Below are 22293 nucleotides of genomic sequence, written 5' to 3' on the forward strand. Positions count from 1 at the left end.
CTGTACTGTTCTATGTTCTATATGAGGCGCCCAGAATCATAACCGGGTGAAGTAATTATTTTACTTAATATACTATGCGACCCTTTAAAATTGTGAATTTCTGAATGTGGCCCTTGCACGGAAAAGTTTGCCCACCCCTGCCCTAGAGGCATATAGAATGTGCAAGGAACTTAAAAAGGAAACTAGGAGAGCAAAAAGGGCACATGCAAGAATACTGGCAGGTAAACTAGGAAATTTGTAAGTTGTTTTATAAGAACATTTAGGGTAAAAGGATAACTAGGGAAGGAGTCGGGTCCATTAAGGATCACAGGGGTAATTTGTGTGTGGAGCCGGAAGATGTCAGTAGGGTTCTAAATGAATACTTTGTGTCAGTGTTCACTCATGAGAGGGACAATGTCGTTATAGATATCAGGGAGAAGGACTGTGATAAAATTAAAGAGATTAACACAGAGAGGAGGCTCTTGAGTTGTCTGACAGGTGTAAAGATAGACAAATCTCCAGGGCCAGATGAAATTAATCGCAGGCTGTAGAGTGAGGCAAGGGAGGAAATAGCAGGGGCTCTGGCAATAATTTTCAATTCCTCTTTGGCCACAGGAGAGGTGTCAGAGGACTGGGGGATAGATAATGTCGTTCCATTATTCAAGAAGGGAGGAAGGGATAAACCAGGAAACTACAGGACAGTCAGTCTAACGTCAGTGGTGGGGAAACTATTGGAAGCAATTCTGACTGGCAGAAAAGATCATGGCTGATCTTTTGTGGACTCAGCTCCACTTTCCGGCCCGAACACCATAACCCTTAATCCCTTTTTTCTTCAAAAAACTATCTATCTTTATCTTAAAAACATTTAATGAAGGAGCCTCAATTGCTTCACTGGGCAAGGAATTCCATAGATTCACAACCCTTTGGGTGAAGAATTCCTCCTAAACTCAGTCCTAAATCTACTTCCCCTTATTTTGAGGCTATTCCCCCTAGTTCTGCTGTCACCCGCCAGTGGAAACAACCTGCCCGCATCTACCCTATCTATTTCCTTCATAATTTTAAATGTTTCTATAAGATCCACCCTCATCCTTCTAAATTCCAATGAGTCCAGTCCCAGTCTACTCAACCTCTCCTCGTAATCTAACGCCTTCAGCTCTGGGATTAACCTAGTGAATCTCCTCTGCACACCCTCCAGCGCCAGTATGTCCTTTCTCAAGTAAGGAGACCAAAACCCGAACACAATTAATTGAACCGTAACTGATAACTTAAGTCCTTGTTAATCTCTGCAGTGCGAGATTTATTTTGCGGTACTCTCATAGGAAAAGAATGATGGAAATATTCCAAACAAAATACCAGAGCATATGTTGAAATGTAATCATTCACAGCATAGATTTTGAACAGTTACAAAATAAAGCATTGTGCCATTTACTTTGAAATAGACTCTTATGCACTTTATCTGTGCAGTCAGAATCTTATTAAAATATCTTGTGTCCTAATTACAGTAAATAATTTGGAATTAAATCCATAAATTCAATTGAACATATCGAAAAAGGTATTTTTAAACTATGATGTGGAGATGCCAGCGTTGGACTGGGGTGAGCACAGTAGGAAGTCTTACAACACCAGGTTAAAGTCCAACAGGTTTGTTTCAAATCACTAGCTTTCGGCATACTGCTCCTTCCTCAGGTGAATGGAGGTAGGTCCCAGAAAGATATATATAGACAAAGTCAAAGATGCAAGACGATACTTTGAATGCGAGCCTTTGCAGGTAATTAAATCTTTACAGATCCAGAGAGAGGGTTAATCACAGGTTAAAGAGGTGTGAATTGTCTCGCCAGGACAGTTGGTCGAATTTTGCAAGCCCAGGCCAGATGGTGGGGGGGTGAATGTAATGCGACATGAATCCAAGGTCACGGTTGAGGCCGCACATATCAGAGGCTGAATCAGCAGTCAAGGGCATTCAGTCTCTGATCTCCAGGTAAGCGTTCTCCAAGGCGGCCTTCAGGACGCACGACAATGCAGAATCGCCGACCAGAAACTGATAGCCAAGTTCTGCACACACGAGTATGGCCTCAACCGGGACCTGGGAGTCACGTTGCAATACATTCACCCCCCACCATCTGGCCTGAGCTTTCAAAATCCTACCAACTGTCCTGGCTTGAGACAATTCACATCTCTTTAACCTGTGATTATGCCTCTCTCTGGATCTGTAAAGACTTAATTACCTGCAAAGATCTGCATTCGAAGTATTGTCTTGCATCGTTGACTTTGTCTCTATATATATCTATATATATTATAGATATATATGTATGTTTCTGGAACCTACCTCTTCATTCACCTGAGGAAGGAGCAGTGCTCCGAAAGAGAATGATTGGAAACAAACCTGTTGGACTTTAACTTGATTTTTAAACTAGTCAGTAGTTTGTTGCCAAATTTGAATTGGACTGTTATTTTTTTAAAAACTAGTCTTGTAGCATTCAACACAGTGTGACTGAGACACAGCAACAAAAATAAACACGGGGAGATGATGGTGTAGGGCTAGTGTCACTGTACTCGTGATCCAGAGGCTCGCACCAAGCTCTGGGATGGGCGGCACGGTAGCACAGTGGTTAGCATTGTTGTTTCACAGCGCCAAGGACCTGGTATTTTGTGGAAGGGCAGCAGTTTGATGAAGAGATGGGCAAATGCAGTGGTGACCTGAAGCAGGAGAATCTCCAGATAGCATTTAGGAAAGCAAAATCAAATGTCTATAGAGTCCCACTTTATTCATTTAAAATTCCAAGACGGGCATACTCTTTTAAACAGGGTAAAGCATAAAGGGGCTGGTTTAGCTCACTCAGCTAAATCGCTGGCTTTTAAAGCAGACCAAGCAGGCCAGCAGCACGGTTCGATTCCCATACCAGCCTCCCCGAACAGGTGCCGGAATGTGGCGACTAGGGGCTTTTCACAGTAACTTCATTGAAGCCTACTCGTGACAATAAGCGATTTTCATTTTCATGAAGATGCTTTAGTGTTTTAAATTAGGGGAAAGGGAAGAAAGATTTCCTTGCACTCCTACCCACCAGGTCCCAAGCCCCATTCTAAGCTGACACGGTATATAGAATCAGAATTAGTGGATGCAGAATGATCCCACTGCGAAAACTATCAAATTATATATATTTTTAAAAACTCCACAGGACTTGTGAAATATATTTTAAAAATAAATATTTACCAGAAATAGGTATGCTCTAAAGCGATAGTTTAGTTTACCACTCTACACAACACATACCGAGGGCAACTTACAGATTCCCGGCTTGGGTCACTGTCTGTGCGGAGTCTGCACGTTCTTCCCGTGTCTGCGTGGGTTTCCTCCGGGTGCTCAGCTTCCTTCCCAAAAGTCCCGAAAGACGTGCTTTTAAGTGAATTGGACATTCTGAATTCTCCCTCTGTGTACCCGAACAGGGGCCGGAATGTGACGACTAGGGGATTTTCACAGTAACTTCATGGCAGTGTTAATGTAAGCCTACCTGTCACACTAATGAAGATTATTATTATTATGGGTTCAAATCCTACCATGGCAGCTATTAATAAACCTGCAACTATAAAACTAGCTTTTTTACTACCAGTGAAACTATCATTGGTTGCTGTAGAAACCCAGCTGGTCTACCAATGTCCTCCAGAGAAATCTTGTCTGTGACTCCAGACCCACAGCAATAAGATTGGCTCTTAAATGCCTTCTGAAATGGTCCAGCAAGCCACTCAGTTAAAGGGCAATTATAGATAGGTAACTGGCCTCGTCCGCAGTGTCCAAATCCCACAAAAGAATAAAGAAAAGAAACCCATGCAGTGATGTAAATTGAGACAGACACAGGGGGACAAAAAGAGAGAGGGATAGAAACTGAGAGGGCAGACACATAGACAGGGAGGTGGATGTACAGACTCAGTGAAAGATACAAGATGTGACATGGGGCACACACATTTCCTGCATTTTTCTATGCTGCATTTGTAAACTTCTGTGAAAAACTGACAGCATCAGCGCGGTATCATGTTTCTAACATCTGAATTGCAGGCCCCTGGGTTCTTGTCCTATTCTGTGCAGTTGTTTGACAGGAATTAGATACAGCGAACGCCATGAAGGCGGAGGGAGCACCAGCACAAACCAAAACTATTCCGGACTGTCAGAAGACGATGGTGGCAGTGCCAGACAGGAGTCTCTGAACAAGTATGACATCAAGTTACAGACCCGAATGAATCTGAAAGTTCTCCCTACACTTTAGGCTTACCTGCATATTATAATCTGCTCCCGCTTGGATCAGCCACAACAAGCCTTGGGGATGTCCTCCAAAAGCTGCAATGTGGGCTGGAGTCTGAGCAAATCGTGATGTTGTGATGTTGACTCCAACTCCTGCCTGCACCAACTGCATTACACACTCCAGCTACAAAACAGAAGAGAACAAAGTGAATGACCATTTATTTACCTTGTCAAGCTATTACCCATTCATTGCAATGAGACCAATCTCTGAAAATCTAATAATGACACTAACAGTGAAATTTGTAGCATTGCAGGTTCTCAGTCAGCTGAGTATTACTTCAAAAAACAATATTCCATTTTCAACTTTGTCAAAGAAACCTGCAGACTCCAGGCATTGAGAGCACACAGCTTTGGCAGACACAAACTCTGCACTAAATAGACTGATTCCCAGAAAGGTGAAGCCAAACAACAAGACTCCCATTATTAGAAAATAAAGCCCCCGTTTTAAAAAAGGTTTTACTTCCTCAGGTCTATAGATGATAAGAAAGAAAATTACAACTTGGGATCTTTTGCCAAAGGCATGAACATCTGGCAGCTATCAGTGCCAGAACCTCAATCTGAGGAAAGAAAATCAACCGGCATCCAATAATTTGCACATTGGAGCATCGGCATGCGGCTCATGGTGACTTTAAATTACCTGGAGACAACCTAAAGGTTTTTCCCAGTTACAATCACAATGCTGGTGAGCAGTGACCAATGGTTATTCTGAAAATGAACTTGATCCTTAAATAAAAAGTGTTCAATTCTGATTTGGTTCAGAAGGAGAGAATCCGTATTTTGTGGAAGGGCAGCAGTTTGATGAAGAGATGGGCAAATGCAGTGGTGACCTGAAGCAGGAGAATCTCCAGCATTTAGGAAAGCAAAATCAAATGTCTATAGACTCCCACTTTGTTCATTTAAAATTCCAAGACGGGCATACTCTTTTAAACAGGGTAAAGCATGAAGATGCTTTTGTGTTTTAAATTAGGGGAAAGGGAAGAAAGATTTCCTTGCACTCCTACCCACCTGGTCCCAAGCCCCATTCTAAGCTGACACGGTATATAGAATCAGAATTAGTGGATGCAGAATGATCCCACTGCGAAAACTATCAAATTATATATATATTTTTTAAAACTCCACAGGACTTGTGAAATATATTTTAAAAATAAATATTTACCAGAAATAGGTATGCTCTAAAGCGATAGTTTAGTTTACCACTCTACACAACACATACCGAGGGCAATTTACAGATTTGGCTGTTTTCCTGTCAGCCACTCCCCTCCCCCAATCCCTCCCCCTGCTGCCCACTCCCCCAGCCATATGAAGCACCTTGGGGCACTTTCCCTACATCAAAGATGTTATATAGATGAACTTGCTGCTAAATGCCACTTGGCATTATTTAAAATACCAAAGGACCTGTACTGCGCTGTAATATTCTATGTTCTATCACACCCATCGTGTTTCCACCAGCTCTTTGCTACCACTTCAGAGGAATGGAGAGGTTTTGAATTTGCTACATCACCATCAAGAATGTTAATCTTCACCAGTCTTTTGATGAAATGGCAAAAGGAATCAAAGTTCCGAATGCAAGTTCCCTGTGCTCGACATTGATGCCCCTTTTCAGCCTCTTCAAGTTTGGTATGGACGATGTGTTGCTGCATTTAACCATGTAGTAAATAAAGAGGACCATCTGAAATAGACAGCAGTGAGAGGCTTGCTGCCGAGCTGCCATCCTTCCATCTTCTAAGGTTTTGGTAAAAAAGATGTTGTATCTCCGCCAGGATCGTCCCAGTTACTGACAGTGAGATTGTTCACTGTCCATAGATCCTGGTCCTGGTCTGGAAGACCTTACTCAAAGCAGTTCAACATAACATTAACGACCTCACTACCACAGGGAGTAGTTGAGGCAAATAGAACAGATACATTTAAGGAGCTGGATAAACATGAGGGAGACAGTAATAGAAGGATACACTGATCGGGTAAGATGAAATCAGGAGGAAGAATGCTCATGGAAAACATAAACACCGACATAGACCAGTTAGGCCAAATGGCCTGTTTCTGTCCTGTGACGTTTAAATGATCTTAAGTGCATCCACAATTTATATGTCACAGGAATCAAGTGGAACAAGATTAAAAGAGTGGAGCAGTTATTTATTGAACCAAATGGTATCCACACCTCTTCGATGTTATTGTACATTACAAATTCATATTGCCTTTCATATTGTAACTAAAGGCTTGAGGCAGGAGTAGGTTTTTGGGAGCTCAATCTGAACAGTCTTTGACATAGCCACAATTCTCACCCAGGCAGCCAAGGCCCTCAGTGACAGGATGTCCTCCAGCAGGAGCATGCAGAATATGCACAGAATGTTGAATTGCGATTCCTCCAACAATGAAACATGCAGCTCAGCAAAACAGCTGGCGGTTGGGTAGCAAACATCGATGTACTCTTAGCATCATAGGTGTCCATAAGGTCCAGTGCAGCGTGATAACAGCTTCACGCAGACAAATGCTTACCGAGAGGTCATCAATGCTGCCAGACACTCAAATACTCAAGTATTTGTGGCCTGACTCTGGAACTATCTGTGCCCCAGGAACAGGTTAATCTGAGGGCAGACAAAATAACTTTTGCTTCCTATAATCCCCGTTTCTAGGTGGTGTTTGAACTCGGAGCAGTCTCTGCCCTTCTCAGAACTGCATCAATGTTTTTGCATCCACCTGAGCAGGCAAAGAACTTCAATTTAACATCTCTTTCAAGAGATGTAACCACTCGTACTCCAGGAGCTGTTTAACGTGGAATTACTCATTCTCCAGGAACAGTCTGATCCATTATCCAACACTTAATCAAAACTGCATGCTGAGCACCAAGAGGTCTGCTGCTTCAGGGGATTTCAGTGTATTTCACTTTGCTGCTTTTAAAGTTTTTCTCCTCTCAACGTATTCAGCAAAGGCGGCAAAGAAAAGGGCACCAAAGAGATAGCCTCAATGAAGCATGTTCCAGATTTCTTTTGGTAAAGCTTTTGCCAGGTGAAGACAAAAAAACATATTCCTGTAGTTTAGAAACGTATGCATCAGTTTCCTTTTTTTGGACCAAGGACAAACTTCCTCTCAATTGTTTTAATTTTCCTGATAACCTTCACTGTTATGAAGGTAGAATCCATGTAAACTTTCATTCACACCCTGTTACCCTTCAATCCTTCTGAAAGAGCAGATTGGGGAAAACATTTCCATTGGCAGGCATGACTGATAATCAAAGGGCACAGACTTAATGCTATTGACAAAAGATCCTGAGGGGGAGATGTGTGGATTATTTATCTTACACAGCGAGTTGTGGGGATCTGGAAGGAGCTGCCTGAAAGGGCAGTGGAAAGCAGATTCAATGATAACTTGCAGAAGAGAATTGGAAAAATGTTTGAAGGGCTATGGGGGAAGACATAGGGAGTGGGGCGAATTAGAGAACTCTTCCAGAGCCCCCAACTCGGTTGAACGGCCTCCTTCCGTGAGGCAAAGTGTAAAACTGCAAAGCACTCTGTCGTGGTGTAGAGTCAACGTCCCCACCATGAGACACTGAATAGGGAATTCTGTCTGTGATCACTTCCTTCTTTCACATCAGCCCATCAGATTTTCACATTGCCCCCAACTGCCTCGAACCAGGGCGAGAAGACACCAATGGAGAAATACATTTGCCTGTCTCAAGCTGCGAAACAGCTCAGACATCACTCCTGTTAAGAAAAAGAGCAAAGAGTGATGCCATGGTCTGCCATAAACCACCTGCTTAGCTTTGTAGTCTGCCATTTGCTAAAAAAACATTAGCTTTATTCAGTCAGCTGTTTGCAATTGAATAATCACATCTTGTACATATGGTAGATACTTCAGGATTAACTCTTCAATATTGCATGATTTATTCCCCACAGATGCACCTCTTCTACCCAGAGACTCAATAGCTCTGTTATTCCAATACAATTTCTCTGCCAACCTTCTCATTTGTTACACTAACACATGTTGCAGTTAATTTTAACACCAGTGGCACATGTCTGTTCAACAATTATTGGCAGGATCAACAGACGTGGACGAAGACACAAGATGTCACTGGAGTGAATGCTACTGTGATAAACACAGCAACAGGCAATGATTCACACATCTGCAATTTCTATCTTAAACTAACTTGAGAAAGCACCACGTAATTTTTTTTAACAGTAGAGGAACATGCATGCAAAATACTTAGGCAAGCATGAATGTTACTATGCAGACACCAGGACTATACAGGGAATGTGTTAGAGCATAAGAAATAGGAACAGTAAGTAGGCCATTCAGCCCATGAACAACTATCTGGTAATGACCAGATCATCTGTTTGAGTGATGTTGGTTCAAGGATAAATATTGGCCAGAACTGGGGAGACTCCCATGTTCTTCAACAATTAATGCCATGGAATCTTTCACATCCAGAGAGGACAGTCAGATCCTCAGTTCATCAGCTCACCGGAAAGTTGGCACTAACACTGCAGCACTCCCTCAATGCTGCACTGGAGTCAGTCTGGATTGCGTGTTCCAGTGTAATAAAATTCACGTTGCTGGAAATTCGTCAATATTCTAGTGGAAATTTGTGACCCAACTAATATTTCTAACTGGAAGAGTGTGCCCCAGGAATAACTCGGTTTCTGAATTTCTCCTCACTTCCCCTTGTCTCTTTGCTTTCTGTATTTGTTTCTCTCACTCCAAGTGAACTGGAAAAGGCTATTCACCAAAGGTGCATACTCTGGGGCCGAGTGTGCAAGAAACTGTGGGCCTAGTGTGCTCCATGGAGGACTTAAGGAGAGTGCAGAGTGGGAAAATGTGAGGTTGACCACTTTGGCAGGAAGAATAGAAGAGCAAAATATTTAAAGCGAGAGAGAGATCTGGGTATCTCTGTGCATCAATCACAAAATGTCAGTAAGCAGGCAAAAGCAATTAGGAAAGCAAATGGAATATTGGCCTTTATTGCAAAGTGAATGGAGTATAAAAGTAGGGCGGTTTTGCTACAACTGTACAGAGCACTGGTGAGACCACACCTAGACTAATGGGTAGAGTTTTAGTCTAGTAACTTACCCTGCTTGCACTGGAAGCAGTTCACCAGGCTGATTCCTGGAATGGAGTGATGTCTTACGAGGAAAGATTGAGCAAATTTAGAAGAGAGTTCACCTCATTGAAACATTCAAGATTCTGGGGGGGGTGTGTTTGATAAGGTGGGTACTGAGAGGATGTTTCGTCTTCTGGGGCAATCTCGATCCAGGTGGCCCAACTTACAGCAAGGGGTCTTCCATTTAAGACAGATGAGGGGGAATTTCTTCTCCGAGAATCTTTAGCATTCGGAATTCTCTCCCCTTTCGAGCAATGGAGGCTGGTTCATTGAATATATTCAAGGCTGAGTTAAGACAGATTTTTGATCAACAAGAGAGTCGAAGGTTATGTGGTACAAGCAGGAACGTGCAGTTCAGGCCACAATCAGATATGATCTTATTGAATTGTGGAGCGGGCTCAAGGGGCTAAATGTTCCTACCCCAGCCATGATTAAAATGTGAATCTCAGGCTAGCTGAAAAGGCACAGCAAGACTGTCACCAAACCAAACAATAGTGTTGTTCCAAAACATTCTGATTGCCCCAAAGTTAATCATTGTTGTATTTAAAAACCTAGTTAGCTTGACCAAGTGTTTATTGGGGAGGGAAGTATTTGATACTTTTCCCTGAAGGTATTATTCTTGGGTTCAGTGTCACAGACTGCTATCTTAAGTGAATGTAGAACCAGGCAGAACTTTTAAACTTCAACTCCATCTACAAGTTTGCTGATGACCGTAGTGGGTCGGATCTCAAACAACAATGAGTCATAATACAGGAGGGAGATAGAGAACTTAGTGGAATGGTGTAATGACAACAATCTTTCCCTCAATGTCAGCAAAACTAAAGAGCTAGTCATTGACTTTCGGAAGCGAAGTGTCGTCCCTGGCCCTGTCAGCATCAATGGTGCCGAGGTGGAGATGGTCGACAGCTTCAAATTCCGAGGTGTGCACATCACCAACAATCTGTCCTGGTCCACCTACATCAACGCTAAAAACAACCAAGAAAGCACCTATACTTCCTCAGGAAACTATGTAAATTCCACATTGGCTCTTACAATTTTTACAGGTGCACCATAGAAAGCATCCACTCTGGCTGCATCACAGCCTGGTATGGCAACTGCTCGGCCCAGGACCGCAAGAAACTACAGTCATGGACACAGCCCAGTCCATCACGCAAACCTGTCTCCCATCCATTGACTCTATCTATACCTGCCCCTGCCTTTGGAAAGCAGGCAGCATAATCAAAGACATCTCCCACCCGGGTTATTCTCTCTTCCAACCTCTTCCATCGGGCAGAAGAAACAAAAGTCTGAGAACCGCACTAACAGATTCAAAAACAGCTTCTTCCTCGCTGTTACTAGACTTCTGAATGACAGTCTTATGGACTGAACAGATCTCTCTACACATCTTCTCTATTAGCACTACACTCAAAAACTTCACCCGATGTACATGTCTATGCAGTTACATGTATTGTATGTCCTAGTGGAGGCAAGGTGGCACAGTGGTTAGCATTGCTACCGCACGACGCCAAAGATCCGGGTTCAATCCCGGTCCCAGGTCACTATCCGTGTGGAGTTTGCACATTCTTCTGTGTCTGTATGGGTCTCACCCCCACAACCCAAAGATGTGCAGCGCAGATGGATTGGCCATGCTAAAATTACCGCTCAATTAGAGAAATTTAAAAAGAATTCCATGTCCTATGTTTTTCACGTATGGAACGATCTGCCTGGACTGTGCGCAGAACAATACTGTTCACTGTACCTCGGTACACGTGACAATAAATGTAAATCTAACCTAATCTTAATCTCAAGCTAATTTGTAAACGGTCAGGTATCAGTTACCATACTTCCTGAGCTTCAGAGGGTGACAGCAGCAATGACCCACTGCAGATTTACAGTAGATTCTGGCTTAAATATTCAGCTCTGTAAAATAGAAAACAGCGGTCAAAGCAGTTGAACTAAGCTGTAACGTGCAGCAAATCAAACAAGTTTCTGAATATCAATCTTTACCTAGTTGTTTTTAGCTGTCCGTTGAGTATTTCTTTGGTCTCTCTCTGATGGAATTATCTAACTTCTACAAGGCAGGCTGAGAAATACTTTTCAAAACTTTACTGAGCACTAGGAAATTTAAATGCATTTTAAGGAGCAGTCAATCAAATATGATCCAAGAGCAGATCAGAGGCAGGCTTCCTAGCAACTAGAACAAAGAAAATTACAGCACAGGAACAGGCCCTTCGGCCCTCCCAACCTGCGCCGATCCAGATCCATCTAAACCTGTCTCCTATTTTCCAAGGTCTACTTCCCTCTGTTCCTGCCCTTTCATATACCTGTCTAGATGCTTCTTAAATGATGCTATCGTGCCCGCCTCTACCACCTCCGCTGGTAAAGCGTTCCAGGCACCCACCACCCTTTACGTAAAAAACTTTCCACGCACATCTCCCTTAAACTTTCCCCCTCTCACCTTGAAATCGTGACCCCTTGTAACTGACACCCCCACTCTTGGGAAAAGCTTGTTGCTATCCACCCTGTCCATACCTCTCATAATTTTGTAGACCTCAATCAGGTCCCCCCTCAACCTCCGTCTTTCCAACGAAAACAATCCTAATCTACTCAACCCTTCTTCATAGCTAGCACCCTCCATACCAGGCAACATCCTGGTGAACATCCTCTGCACCCTCTCCAAGGCATCCACATCCTTCTGGTAATGTGGCGACCAGAACTAGTGGTTCAATACCTGACTGCTCAAGTCAGCAACATGATAGAATTCCAACTATTTTTCTGGATGGTAGCCACAACACTGATGAAGCCAAGGACAAAGCCCCTATTATGGGACTCCCTATCCACGACCACTGGTTTAAACTAGGGTATTAGTATTTACAGTTACAGTGCATATAACCCAAAAGATACTCTGCAGCAACATGACTACTACAGCCTCTATTACCAATAAATATACCAGTCTTGTGAAACACAATAATTTGCAAATTCCCCTCCCAAATCACAAATCATTTTGATTTGGGGAAAATGGTCTGTTTCTGTGCTGTAAATTCCATGTGATATTCCTTTTAGTCACTGGACTATTATCCTGTAATCCCCAAACTCAACCCTATCAGCGCAAGGCCAGGATCTCATCACATTCACCAGAACCCAACAAGTCAGCAAACACAGTCGTGGCAGCATCGCCATTATCCAGCAGCAAAGAAATAAATGGCACAGGTTTGTGTTAGAATAAAGTGCTTTCCCACACCATCCAAACTCTGGACCCCTCGCATTGAAACAAACTGGGCCATTTTCTGTGAGTGAATCTGCTTTTTAACCCCGTGGGTACCGGGGGAGAAACCACTACGTGCATTATACACAAATACACCTGATTTTTGCCGCAAAGAGCTACTGTCAATTAAATCACAAAATGGATTGATTTAATTAAGCGATGCAGCTCTTTCTAATTAATTGGTGATTCATAGTCTTAGCTCATTTTCATTTATGTTGCCTTAATGTTTACTCAAAACAGAAAGCACTGGGATTATTTCCATTGTATGGGTCCTTAAATGGCCTCACAAACCTCAAAGGTTATGAAGGAACAATGACAAAGTAAATTCACTGAAACATGTTTAAATAACTTGGAAACCATCAGAAATATCTGTGCTTACCATAAATAATGGTCAGTGGCTTTCAGAAGGCATCTGTCGAGTGTTCTTTAAAGTTCAATTTGGACAGTTATTGCAGATGTTTTGTAACTATCTGGCACATATATTTATATATATTCATGCCCTCATAACTTAAAAATAATTCTGCTGACTGCTCTTGGCATCAGGAATACATTTCCAGTTGCCTTTGGCATCTTCAATTGAAAACAACTGCTACAGCAACCTGATACAAACCCTCACCCCAACAGTAATCTGCTTACAATCTATCTGCTTGCTCAAAACACTGCAGTCTGCTCACTGGATCAACCTTGTATAACACAATTTCATATAACTGGCTGAAGACAGGTCAACTGAAAGAAGAACAAAGATTCATTATATGGTTTCCCAAAGTACATCACATTCAGTTTGCTACTTGTCCAGGTGCAGTGACGGACAATATTTTGCCCAGCAAGATCCCATAATGAGGATTGAGATGGATGAGCAGTGTTTCTGGTGGTGCCAGCTGGGCAGAAGAATGGCAAATAGTGGGGTCAGAAAATTTGACTAAAGACGCAAGTTACAGATGGAGCCTTACCACCTGACAGATCGCTGGAAAGAACCAACTAGTGCGTGGCAACAGCACAAGACATTAACTGGACTCAGGGATGAGAAGCTGGAGGAAAGAAGCACAAATCTTGGAGGAAAGAGAGTCTGTACTGGCACAGGGACCACCACATCCAGAACCCGGCACACACTCTTGCTCACCGTCAAAGAAAGACATTCAGGTGTTGGAGACTTGGCAGAGAAAAGACAATTTGCTCCTCAGCAATGAAGAGTGCAAAGAACCAGGGACTGGGACATGAAGGGATTCGGGCAGACCACTGGTGAACTGAAGGTTCTCAAGGAGCAGGTAAACTGAACCCACATCATGCCTCAATCTAGATCCAGGACGGGTAACAGAACTCAATGGAATATTTGGGGAGAGAGTGAGGCAAGCAGATATTGCAGAAGAATCTGAAGGAATAGCTGATTGCAATGCATTCACTTTAGGCAGTGGCTGTGCTGACCTTTCTGATTCTGCATTTTGCACAGTGCTTAAAGAATAATCAGTTAAAAAAATAGCTGACAAAAGACAAGCCGAGTTGAAAAATTCAGAGATGATGATCTCACCTCCAGGAATCACTTCTCAACACTAATAAACCAGGCCTCCATTATGGGCATTGACACAAATCCACCGGGTCTTTCACACAACAGTGTAAATGAAGCAAAAAGAGTTTATGTTGAAGATCTAACCAAAGCAACTAAAGGAGCAGGCACTTCCACAACAAATTCCAGCCTTTTAATAACCAACTGCGGACAGACTCAATCCAACCATCTTGAGAGACTAAAGGTGGCTATTTAGGTGCGAATAAACATTGAGAAATTTAACCTTGGCTCCAAAAACTGACCAACAGTCACCTATAAGCGCAGCAAAACTAGTCTGTCCCGTACACAGGCACAGTGAAACAAGTCAGTCCCGTACACGCGCATAGTGAAACAAGTCAGTCCCCTACACGCGCATAGTGAAACTAGTCAGTCCCGTACACGCGCATAGTGAAACTAGTCAGTCCGTACACGCGCATAGTGAAACTAGTCAGTCCCGTACACGCGCACAGCGAAACTAGTCAGTCCCGTACACGCGCATAGTGAAACTAGTCAGTCCCCAACACGCGCACAGTGAAACTAGTCAGTCCCGCACACGCGCAGTGAAACTAGTCAGTCCCGTACAGGCGCATAGTGAAACTAGTCAGTCCCCAACACACGCATAGTGAAACTAGTCAGTCCCGTACACGCGCATAGTGAAACTAGTCAGTCCCGTACACGCGCATAGTGAAACTAGTCAGTTCCCTACACGTGCATAGTGAAACTAGTCAGTCCCGTACACGCGCATAGTGAAACGAGTCAGTCCCCTACACGCGCATAGTGAAACGAGTCAGTCCCCTACACGCGCACAGTAAAACTAGTCAGTCCCGTACACGCGCATAGTGAAACTAGTCAGTCCCCTACACGCGCACAGTAAAACTAGTCAGTCCCGTACACGCGCATAGTGAAACTAGTCAGTCCCGTACACGCGCATAGTGAAACTAGTCAGTTCCCTACACGTGCATAGTGAAACTAGTCAGTCCCGTACACGCGCACAGTGAAACTAGTCAGTCCCGTACACACGCATAGTGAAACTAGTCAGTCCCGTACACGCGCATAGTGAAACTAGTCAAGTCCCATACACGCGCATAGTGAAACTAGTCAGTCCCAAACACGCGCATAGTGAAACTAGTCAGTCCCGTACACGCGCACAGTGAAACTAGTCAGTCCCGTACACGCGCACAGTGAAACTAGTCAATCCCGTACACGCGCATAGTGAAACTAATCAGTCCCCAACACGCGCACAGTGAAACTAGTCAGTCCTGTACACGCGCACAGTGAAACTAGTCAGTCCCCTATATGCGCACAGTGAAAATAGTCTGTCCCGTACACACGCACAGAGAAACTAGTCAGTGCCGTACTCATGCACAATGAAACCAATGGGTCCTGAACACTTCCACAGTGAAACTTGTCAATCCTTTACACACTCTGACACTATGCAGTCCCTTATTCGTGCACTGTGCTTGTGCACAAGTGCTTATACTCTCAATTTCCATTCTATCCACCATTTCCCTGTCAACCCACAGCAAACAGCCACAAGAGGAAGCCATACAACCTGTTCCTCCATCTAATCAGTTGATGGTTGATCAGTCCTTTCAACTTCATTTAGCCACCGTAGCTCCATGTCCCATGCTATCCTTATTGTCCCCGACTAATAACCACTGATTGCAGTCTGGAAAATATGAACCGACTTCCCTTGGGGGGGGGGTTTAAATTCCAGATTACCACTCCCCATGTGAGCTGTTAATATCAATTTTCAAATGCAAATTACGTCAAGTCTTAACCAGCCAATCTTTTGCTGCATCTGTATGGAGAGTGGACAGGGAGGCCACGGTATATTCTTTACACAATGTCAGGCTGCAGCAAATATTAGAAACTGCCATTTGGTGGTATTTATAAGTAATAACCCTGTTTGGACCAGGTTTTGCTATTTAATTGTCAGGGACAGGAGAATACCAAAAGAACTCCATCAGAAACACAAGAGGTGCCATGGCACTGCACAGCACCATTAACACTCGAACAGTTTTTTTGTTAAAGTCTGTTCATGGACAATATGGCAGGTCATTGTGCGATGATCATTTGTCAGGAATGGGGGGGGGGGGGAATAAGCTTTCTCTAAAGACACAAATCACTGCATGAGGAGAGTTCAATTGTCAGCTAGGCAGAACAAATTCTTCAATAAAATCAGACTGTTCCAATGTGGAGCCAGCCATTTGGTTTATTGTACTCTCTTAGCCTCTTTATTCTAGTCCAAGTGTCCAGCTCACGCCCTGACAAGGCATCCCCGTGAAACTCAAATTCCCTTTAAAATTAATCCTGCTGCCTGGCAAGGAGAATTCCACATTCTACACACTCCCCTAAAGTTCCCTTGGTGGTAGGTCTGCGCGCTATTGTTCTTGTCTTACCAAGAATTAATCAATATTTGACTTTCTGTATCTTTGAAAACCTCCTTTAAGTCAATCCTTAACCATCTCAGCCAGAGCAAAGGAAGTTGTAAGTTTGAGTTGGTGAACTCAGTCCTCTCATCCCTGTGGATGACCCCAGTGACTGTTTAATACAGCTTTCCCATTGGGTTCACCTCATTCTTCTAAACGGTGCCCAGAAATGTACCATAGCTTTGTACAAACACCACAGTATTAACTTAGCTATTTCTTACGCTCAGTGGAAAATAGAAGGCTTTTTTTTTTGAACGTACTGGGTGAAAACATTGTTCCTTCCTTTCCTTGCGGTTTCTAGCTTTAAATGGATGTTACCTCTGTACAAACGGTTGTCTTGGAGCTGGCCAGCAGCAGAGAATGAATGCTCCAGTGCTTCTGATGGCCCGCCTCGCAGCGTATCAATCAAATTTCAAAGCTGTAATCAACCAATCAACCTGTACTTTCAAGCACTGCGATCCAGTACCTAATAATCTTCACAACAATTTGTACAAAGAGAAGGTTAGAGCGTACCTAAAACAATATACAGGAACAAAGTGAATTAGGAAGGGCAGCACTTAATACAGAGTCTCGTCAGTTTGGAGGCATTCCTCCCAACCTCATTGACAGTAATGTGTAAACTAGGCAGGAGTGTGCTTAATTTGTGTGATTCTAACATCGCTTTTCCTGCACTATCTTCTCAGTAAACACAGAAGCAACCATTGCATCAGGGCAACATTGCAGAGGTCTTGGGGGCTGCAGAGCAAACAGCACAAACACTTTTAAAAATGGGTGTGAAGTGAGAACGTGCAGATACTGGGACTAACATGGCTCCTCAGCTGCTCTGTTGGATAAGTCCCTCAGTGAATTTACAACACATCCAGACTCTGCTGCAATCCAAACGCTTGTGCTCGTTTTAAGCAGGAAGCAAGCAAAATGCAACTTTTCACTGGGACGTCATCCATCAGACCACGGGACGCCATGTCAGCGTGTAACATCTTAAGTGTTTCCTTCAAGGGTGAGTGGCTCATAGACCAGGGGGCGCATGGAAATTTCAGATTAGGTGACTTTAGCACGATTGTGCAGGTTGCATGCGTGCTGTGTGGATAAATTCTGTCTGATGTATATGTCCCTCTCAGCTTAATGTACTGACCACTCTCTGCTTGTGCAGCTGCGTCTATTCCCCAAGTCTCCTATCTGTAAAGTGCCAAAGGTAAAACTCTCCCTCAGTCATAAAGGGCTTCACTGATAAGGCAGCGTCATTCTCGATCCCTGGTGGTGGCAGTTTGGTGGATCCCTGGTGATGATGGTTTTCAGAGTGACCATAGGCGTGATGTTGGTTTGCTTGGTGACTAGATCCCTAGTGATGGTTGTTTGGTACGTGAACGGATCCCTGACGATGCCAAGTTTGCTGAGTGACTGGATCCCTGGTGGCAGTGGTTTGCTCCATGACCAGATCCCAGGAGATGACAGATTGCTCAGTGACTGGAATCCTGGTGGAAGTGGTTCTCAGTGACTGGATCCCAGGAGATGACAGATTGCTCAGTGACTGGATCCCTGGTGGAAGTGGTTCTCAGTGACTGGATCCCTGGAGGTGGCAGTTTGCAGTGACCAGATCCCTGGAGATTACAGATTTCTCAGTGACCAGTTCCTGCTTGCAGCAATTTCCTCCTTGCCTGGATCCCGAGATTACCTTTGTCCAGAAGGGTGGCACGGTAGCATAGTTGCTTCACAGCTCCAGGGTCCCAGGTTCGATTCCCAGCTCGGGTCACTTTCCGTACGGAGTCTGCACGTTCTCCCAGTGTCTGCGTGGGTTTCCTCCGGGTGCTCTGGTTTCCTCCCACAGCTCAAAGACATGAAGGTTAGGTGGATTGGCCGTGATAAATTATCCTTAGTGTCCAAAAGTGATTAGGTGGGGTTACTGGATTACGGGGATAGCGTGGAGGCGTGGCCTTAGGTAGGGTGCCCTTTCCGGGGGTCGGTGCAGACTCGATGGGCTGAATGGCCTCATTCTGCACTGTAAATTCTATGATTCTATGACCAGATCCCTGGATATGGCAATTTGTTTGCTGACCAGATTCCTGAAGGAAGCAGTTTGCACAATGCCCAGATCACAAGATTAATGGTTCTCAGTGACTGGATCTCTGGAGGTGACAGTTTGCTCACTGACCATACCTCTGAAAGTGGTAGTATGCTTCATGAACAGATCCCTAGATAAGAGAGTTGGCTGAGTGACTGGATCCCTGGACATGGCAGTTTGCAAAGGACCAAATCCCTGGTGATGACAGCTTGCTCACTGACCAGATCCATGGCTGTGACGAATTACTCACTGACCAGATCCATGGCTGTGACGATTTGCTCAATATCCAGATCCATGGCTGTGACTATTTGCTCAATGACCAGATCCATGGCTGTGACTATTTGCTCAATATCCAGATCCATGGCTGTGACTATTTGCTCAATGACCAGGTCCATGGCTGTGACTATTTGCTCAATATCCAGATCCATGGTTGACAATTTGCTCAATATCCAGATCCATGGCTGTGACTATTTGCTCAATATCCAGATCCATGGCTGTGACGATTTGCTCACTGACCAGATCCATGGCTGTGACGATTTGCTCACTGACCAGATCCATGGCTGTGACGATTTGCTCAATGACCAGGTCCATGGCTGTGACGATTTGCTCAATATCCAGATCCATGGCTGTGACGATTTGCTCACTGACCAGATCCATGGCTGTGACGATTTGCTCACTGACCAGATCCATGGCTGTGACGATTTGCTCACTGACCAGATCCATGGCTGTGACGATTTGTTTACTGACCAGATCCACGGTTGTGACGATTTGCTCACTGACCAGATCCATGGCTGTGATGATTTGCTCACTGACTAGTATGTTTGGTGACCAGATCCCTGCAGGTGCCAGTTTGTTCAGTGACAGGATCCCTAATGTGACCGAATATTCGCTGTCTGGGTCCCTGTTGATTGTCCATTAAGGCGATTGCAGTTTTCCCAGTGTGCTGATCCTGAAAGTTTGAGAAGGGATGTGTGCCCATCGCTGGAGGTTGTGAATATGGGCGTCCAGTGACTCGAGGTGAGGAGAACGTGGGTACTGGTGGCCGGAGAGGGGTAAATGTAGCACCTGATGGCTGGCGGGCTGGGGAAATGGTGCTCCTGATGGTGTGAGGGGGGAGGAACCGGGGATCGCAGCGGTGTGAGGGTGGACAAGCCGGGGTCGTGTGGCCGGAGGAACCGGGGGCCGCTGTGATCGGAGGGGGAAGAAGACCGGGTTCACGGCAACCGGGGGAGAAACCCGGGATCGTGGCAGCTGGAGGGGAGGATGAATCGGGGGTTGCTGTGGCATAGGGGTGGAAAACGAAGAGGAATCATAGTGGCTTGAGGGGGAGGAATGGGGTCACGGCGGTCATAGGGGAGAAATTTGTGACTCGGAGGTTGGGGGAAAAGCACTGTCGTGGGCAGAGAGGGGGAATCAACATCCCAGATTTTGCCAGTGGCTCGATGTCCTGATGGCTGGAGGTACAAGACAGCTCATAGTTTGGTGTCCTCATTGCTGGAGGCGATTTTCAGTGCTTGATTCTGCCCACCAGTGATGTGTCCATTGTCGAAATGCTGCGAGGGGGCAGTAGCAGGAACTGTTCGTCTGGATTGGGGAAACCTGAGGTACTGTGATTTACTGAGTTTGGAAACCAAACTCACAAAAAAAATTGATGTTGATTCAGTTGTTATTGAAAAGATTATTTCCCAATGGTCTCGAATATCGTCGAATATGGTCTTCAAATATCGGATCTTGCATATTGTGTGTCAGAAAAATTGGTAATTCGATTAAATAATCAGGTTATTTCAGGCAGTGTAACTCTTTCCTTTATGTCTTAAGTATTGACGTTAAGACGTTAAGGCCAATCTCATGTGGTATTGCAAATGGGCATGGTATGACCTTGCGTAGGGTGTCGTGTTCTGGCGCAGTGGATTTGGGGCTGGGGGCAGGGTAGGTATAAATCACTTCCTGTTTTAAAGTTGGTTTTTATAACCTAATTGCTATATTTGCATTAGAAATCGCTCTTTCCACATTTACAATGGAAAACTTCCTGTGTAAACCTGTCACAGTGATTACCCCCAAACCAGTGCCACCACTGGCAGAGAACATAATTACAATGTGACAGGTTTACATCAGGAGTTTCCATTATAAATGTGGGCAGGGGAGTTGGTAATAGAAAAGCTAACCTAAAATATAAGCGGATGCAAGATTTAAAAAATATTTAATTTTATTTATATAATTCAATCTAAATCTATATAACTATTCATTTTATTAATGTTCAAAACATTTTGGTTGTAGTTTTATTTTACGTAAGTGGTTGTGCAAAGTCAGGATTATTGAATTTCACTCCCTCGCTTATGTCATATATAAACATATGCAGTTTATATTAGTCTATTCATAATATTTACACAGAGCAGGTTGAGATCTATATATAAATACATTCATTTAATGTCTTTAAAAACTTGCATCTGCAACTCTTCCTGTCAACTTGTCCGTCATGAATTCTTATGTTCAGATTTGCAATTGAAACGGTGTAAACTTCTGGCACCGTAGCTGCACCCTCCTGCCAGCGGAGTAATATATATTGTAGATATATGTAACGAGGCTCGCTGCGGAGGTAGGTAACTGGGTGCAGTCAATGGTGGTGCTGAGGTTAAGCAGGATGGGGGGGGGGGGGGAGGAAGGGGTTGCCGGCCGGTGGGTGCCACCTACGGCTCAGACCTTGCGTAAAAGCCATACCCCTTTGGCCAATTTCCATCATTAACTCCCACCTGTGTGTTTAGGATGGAATGGTTTGTGCTGCCCCTGCTGGCAGAAAGGTGTAACTGCAGCGTGACATGTTTACATAGGCAGGTAACATGGGGCGGATGAGGTTGACAGGAAGTGCACAGATATACCATTTTAATGAAGTGCGTTTACATTTTATTTTAAAGTATTGATGTTTTATCCATATGGTTTATACATATGGAAGTGTTTATCGATATTTATGATATTGACAGCTAGTTGGCCATCCTTACCTCACATTGTGGAGATTCTATATGGTGTATGTATGTATGGCGGTGCCTATGGATTGTATAGGCGGCCCCAGGCCGGCCGGCCTTACCTTGCCGAAGTGTGCGGCCCAGTGCAGCGGGCTCCAGCCGTACACGTTGTCCTCCAGGCGGCAGTCACTGAGGGAGGCGGCGGCCAGCAGCGAACCCACCGCCGCCGCGTCGCCGTCCCGACAGGCCCGGTGCAGCGGGAAGCGCAGCGCCAGCAGCTCGTCCCCGGAGAAGCCGCGCTCGCGGCCCCAGCCCGCCATCCCCGTCCCAGCCGCGGCCCCGCTCGGCTCCCGCACACCCGGCTCCGCCCGACTCCCGCACACCCGGCTCCGCTCCGCCCGGCTCCGGCCTCAACACCACCGCCGCTTCCCGCCCGACCCAGACAAAGGGAGCGCCGCAAGACCCGGACCGGAGCGCCGCAAGACCCGGAGCGGAGCGCCGCAAGACCCGGACCGGAACGCCGCAAGACCCGGACTGGAGCGGAGCGCATCAAGACCCGGAGCGGAGCGCCGCAAGACCCGGACCGGAGCCCCACGATCTGAAAGACTTGGACTGGATCACCAAATCCTGGACTGGAGCAAGAAGACCCGGACTGGAACCGCAAGTCCCAGACAGGAGCAGCAGAACCCGGACTGT

The 22293-nt window shown here is 44.9% G+C and overlaps 1 protein-coding gene across 9 annotated transcripts in view; it reads right to left on the reverse strand.

Annotated features, from left to right (window-relative positions):
* Nucleotides 1-22050, reverse strand: part of LOC119977377 (ankyrin repeat domain-containing protein 10-like) — a 69201-nt gene extending 47151 nt beyond the window's left edge. Inside the window, exons 1-3 of one of the 9 annotated variants that reach the window (XM_038818215.1) lie at nucleotides 16839-16856; nucleotides 11181-11261; nucleotides 4242-4394 (exon numbers count right to left, since the gene is read on the reverse strand). In XM_038818215.1, the coding sequence (XP_038674143.1) occupies nucleotides 4242-4394; nucleotides 11181-11183 (156 nt within the window). In that variant the 5' untranslated portion in view covers nucleotides 11184-11261; nucleotides 16839-16856. The other 8 variants (XM_038818216.1, XM_038818213.1, XM_038818214.1 and 5 more) reach the window with 8 other exon arrangements.
* Nucleotides 22051-22293: the final 243 nt, after the last annotated feature.

The sequence above is a fragment of the Scyliorhinus canicula genome, chromosome 14 (genome assembly GCF_902713615.1).
Source record: "Scyliorhinus canicula chromosome 14, sScyCan1.1, whole genome shotgun sequence".
Taxonomy (NCBI): Eukaryota; Metazoa; Chordata; class Chondrichthyes; order Carcharhiniformes; family Scyliorhinidae; genus Scyliorhinus; species Scyliorhinus canicula.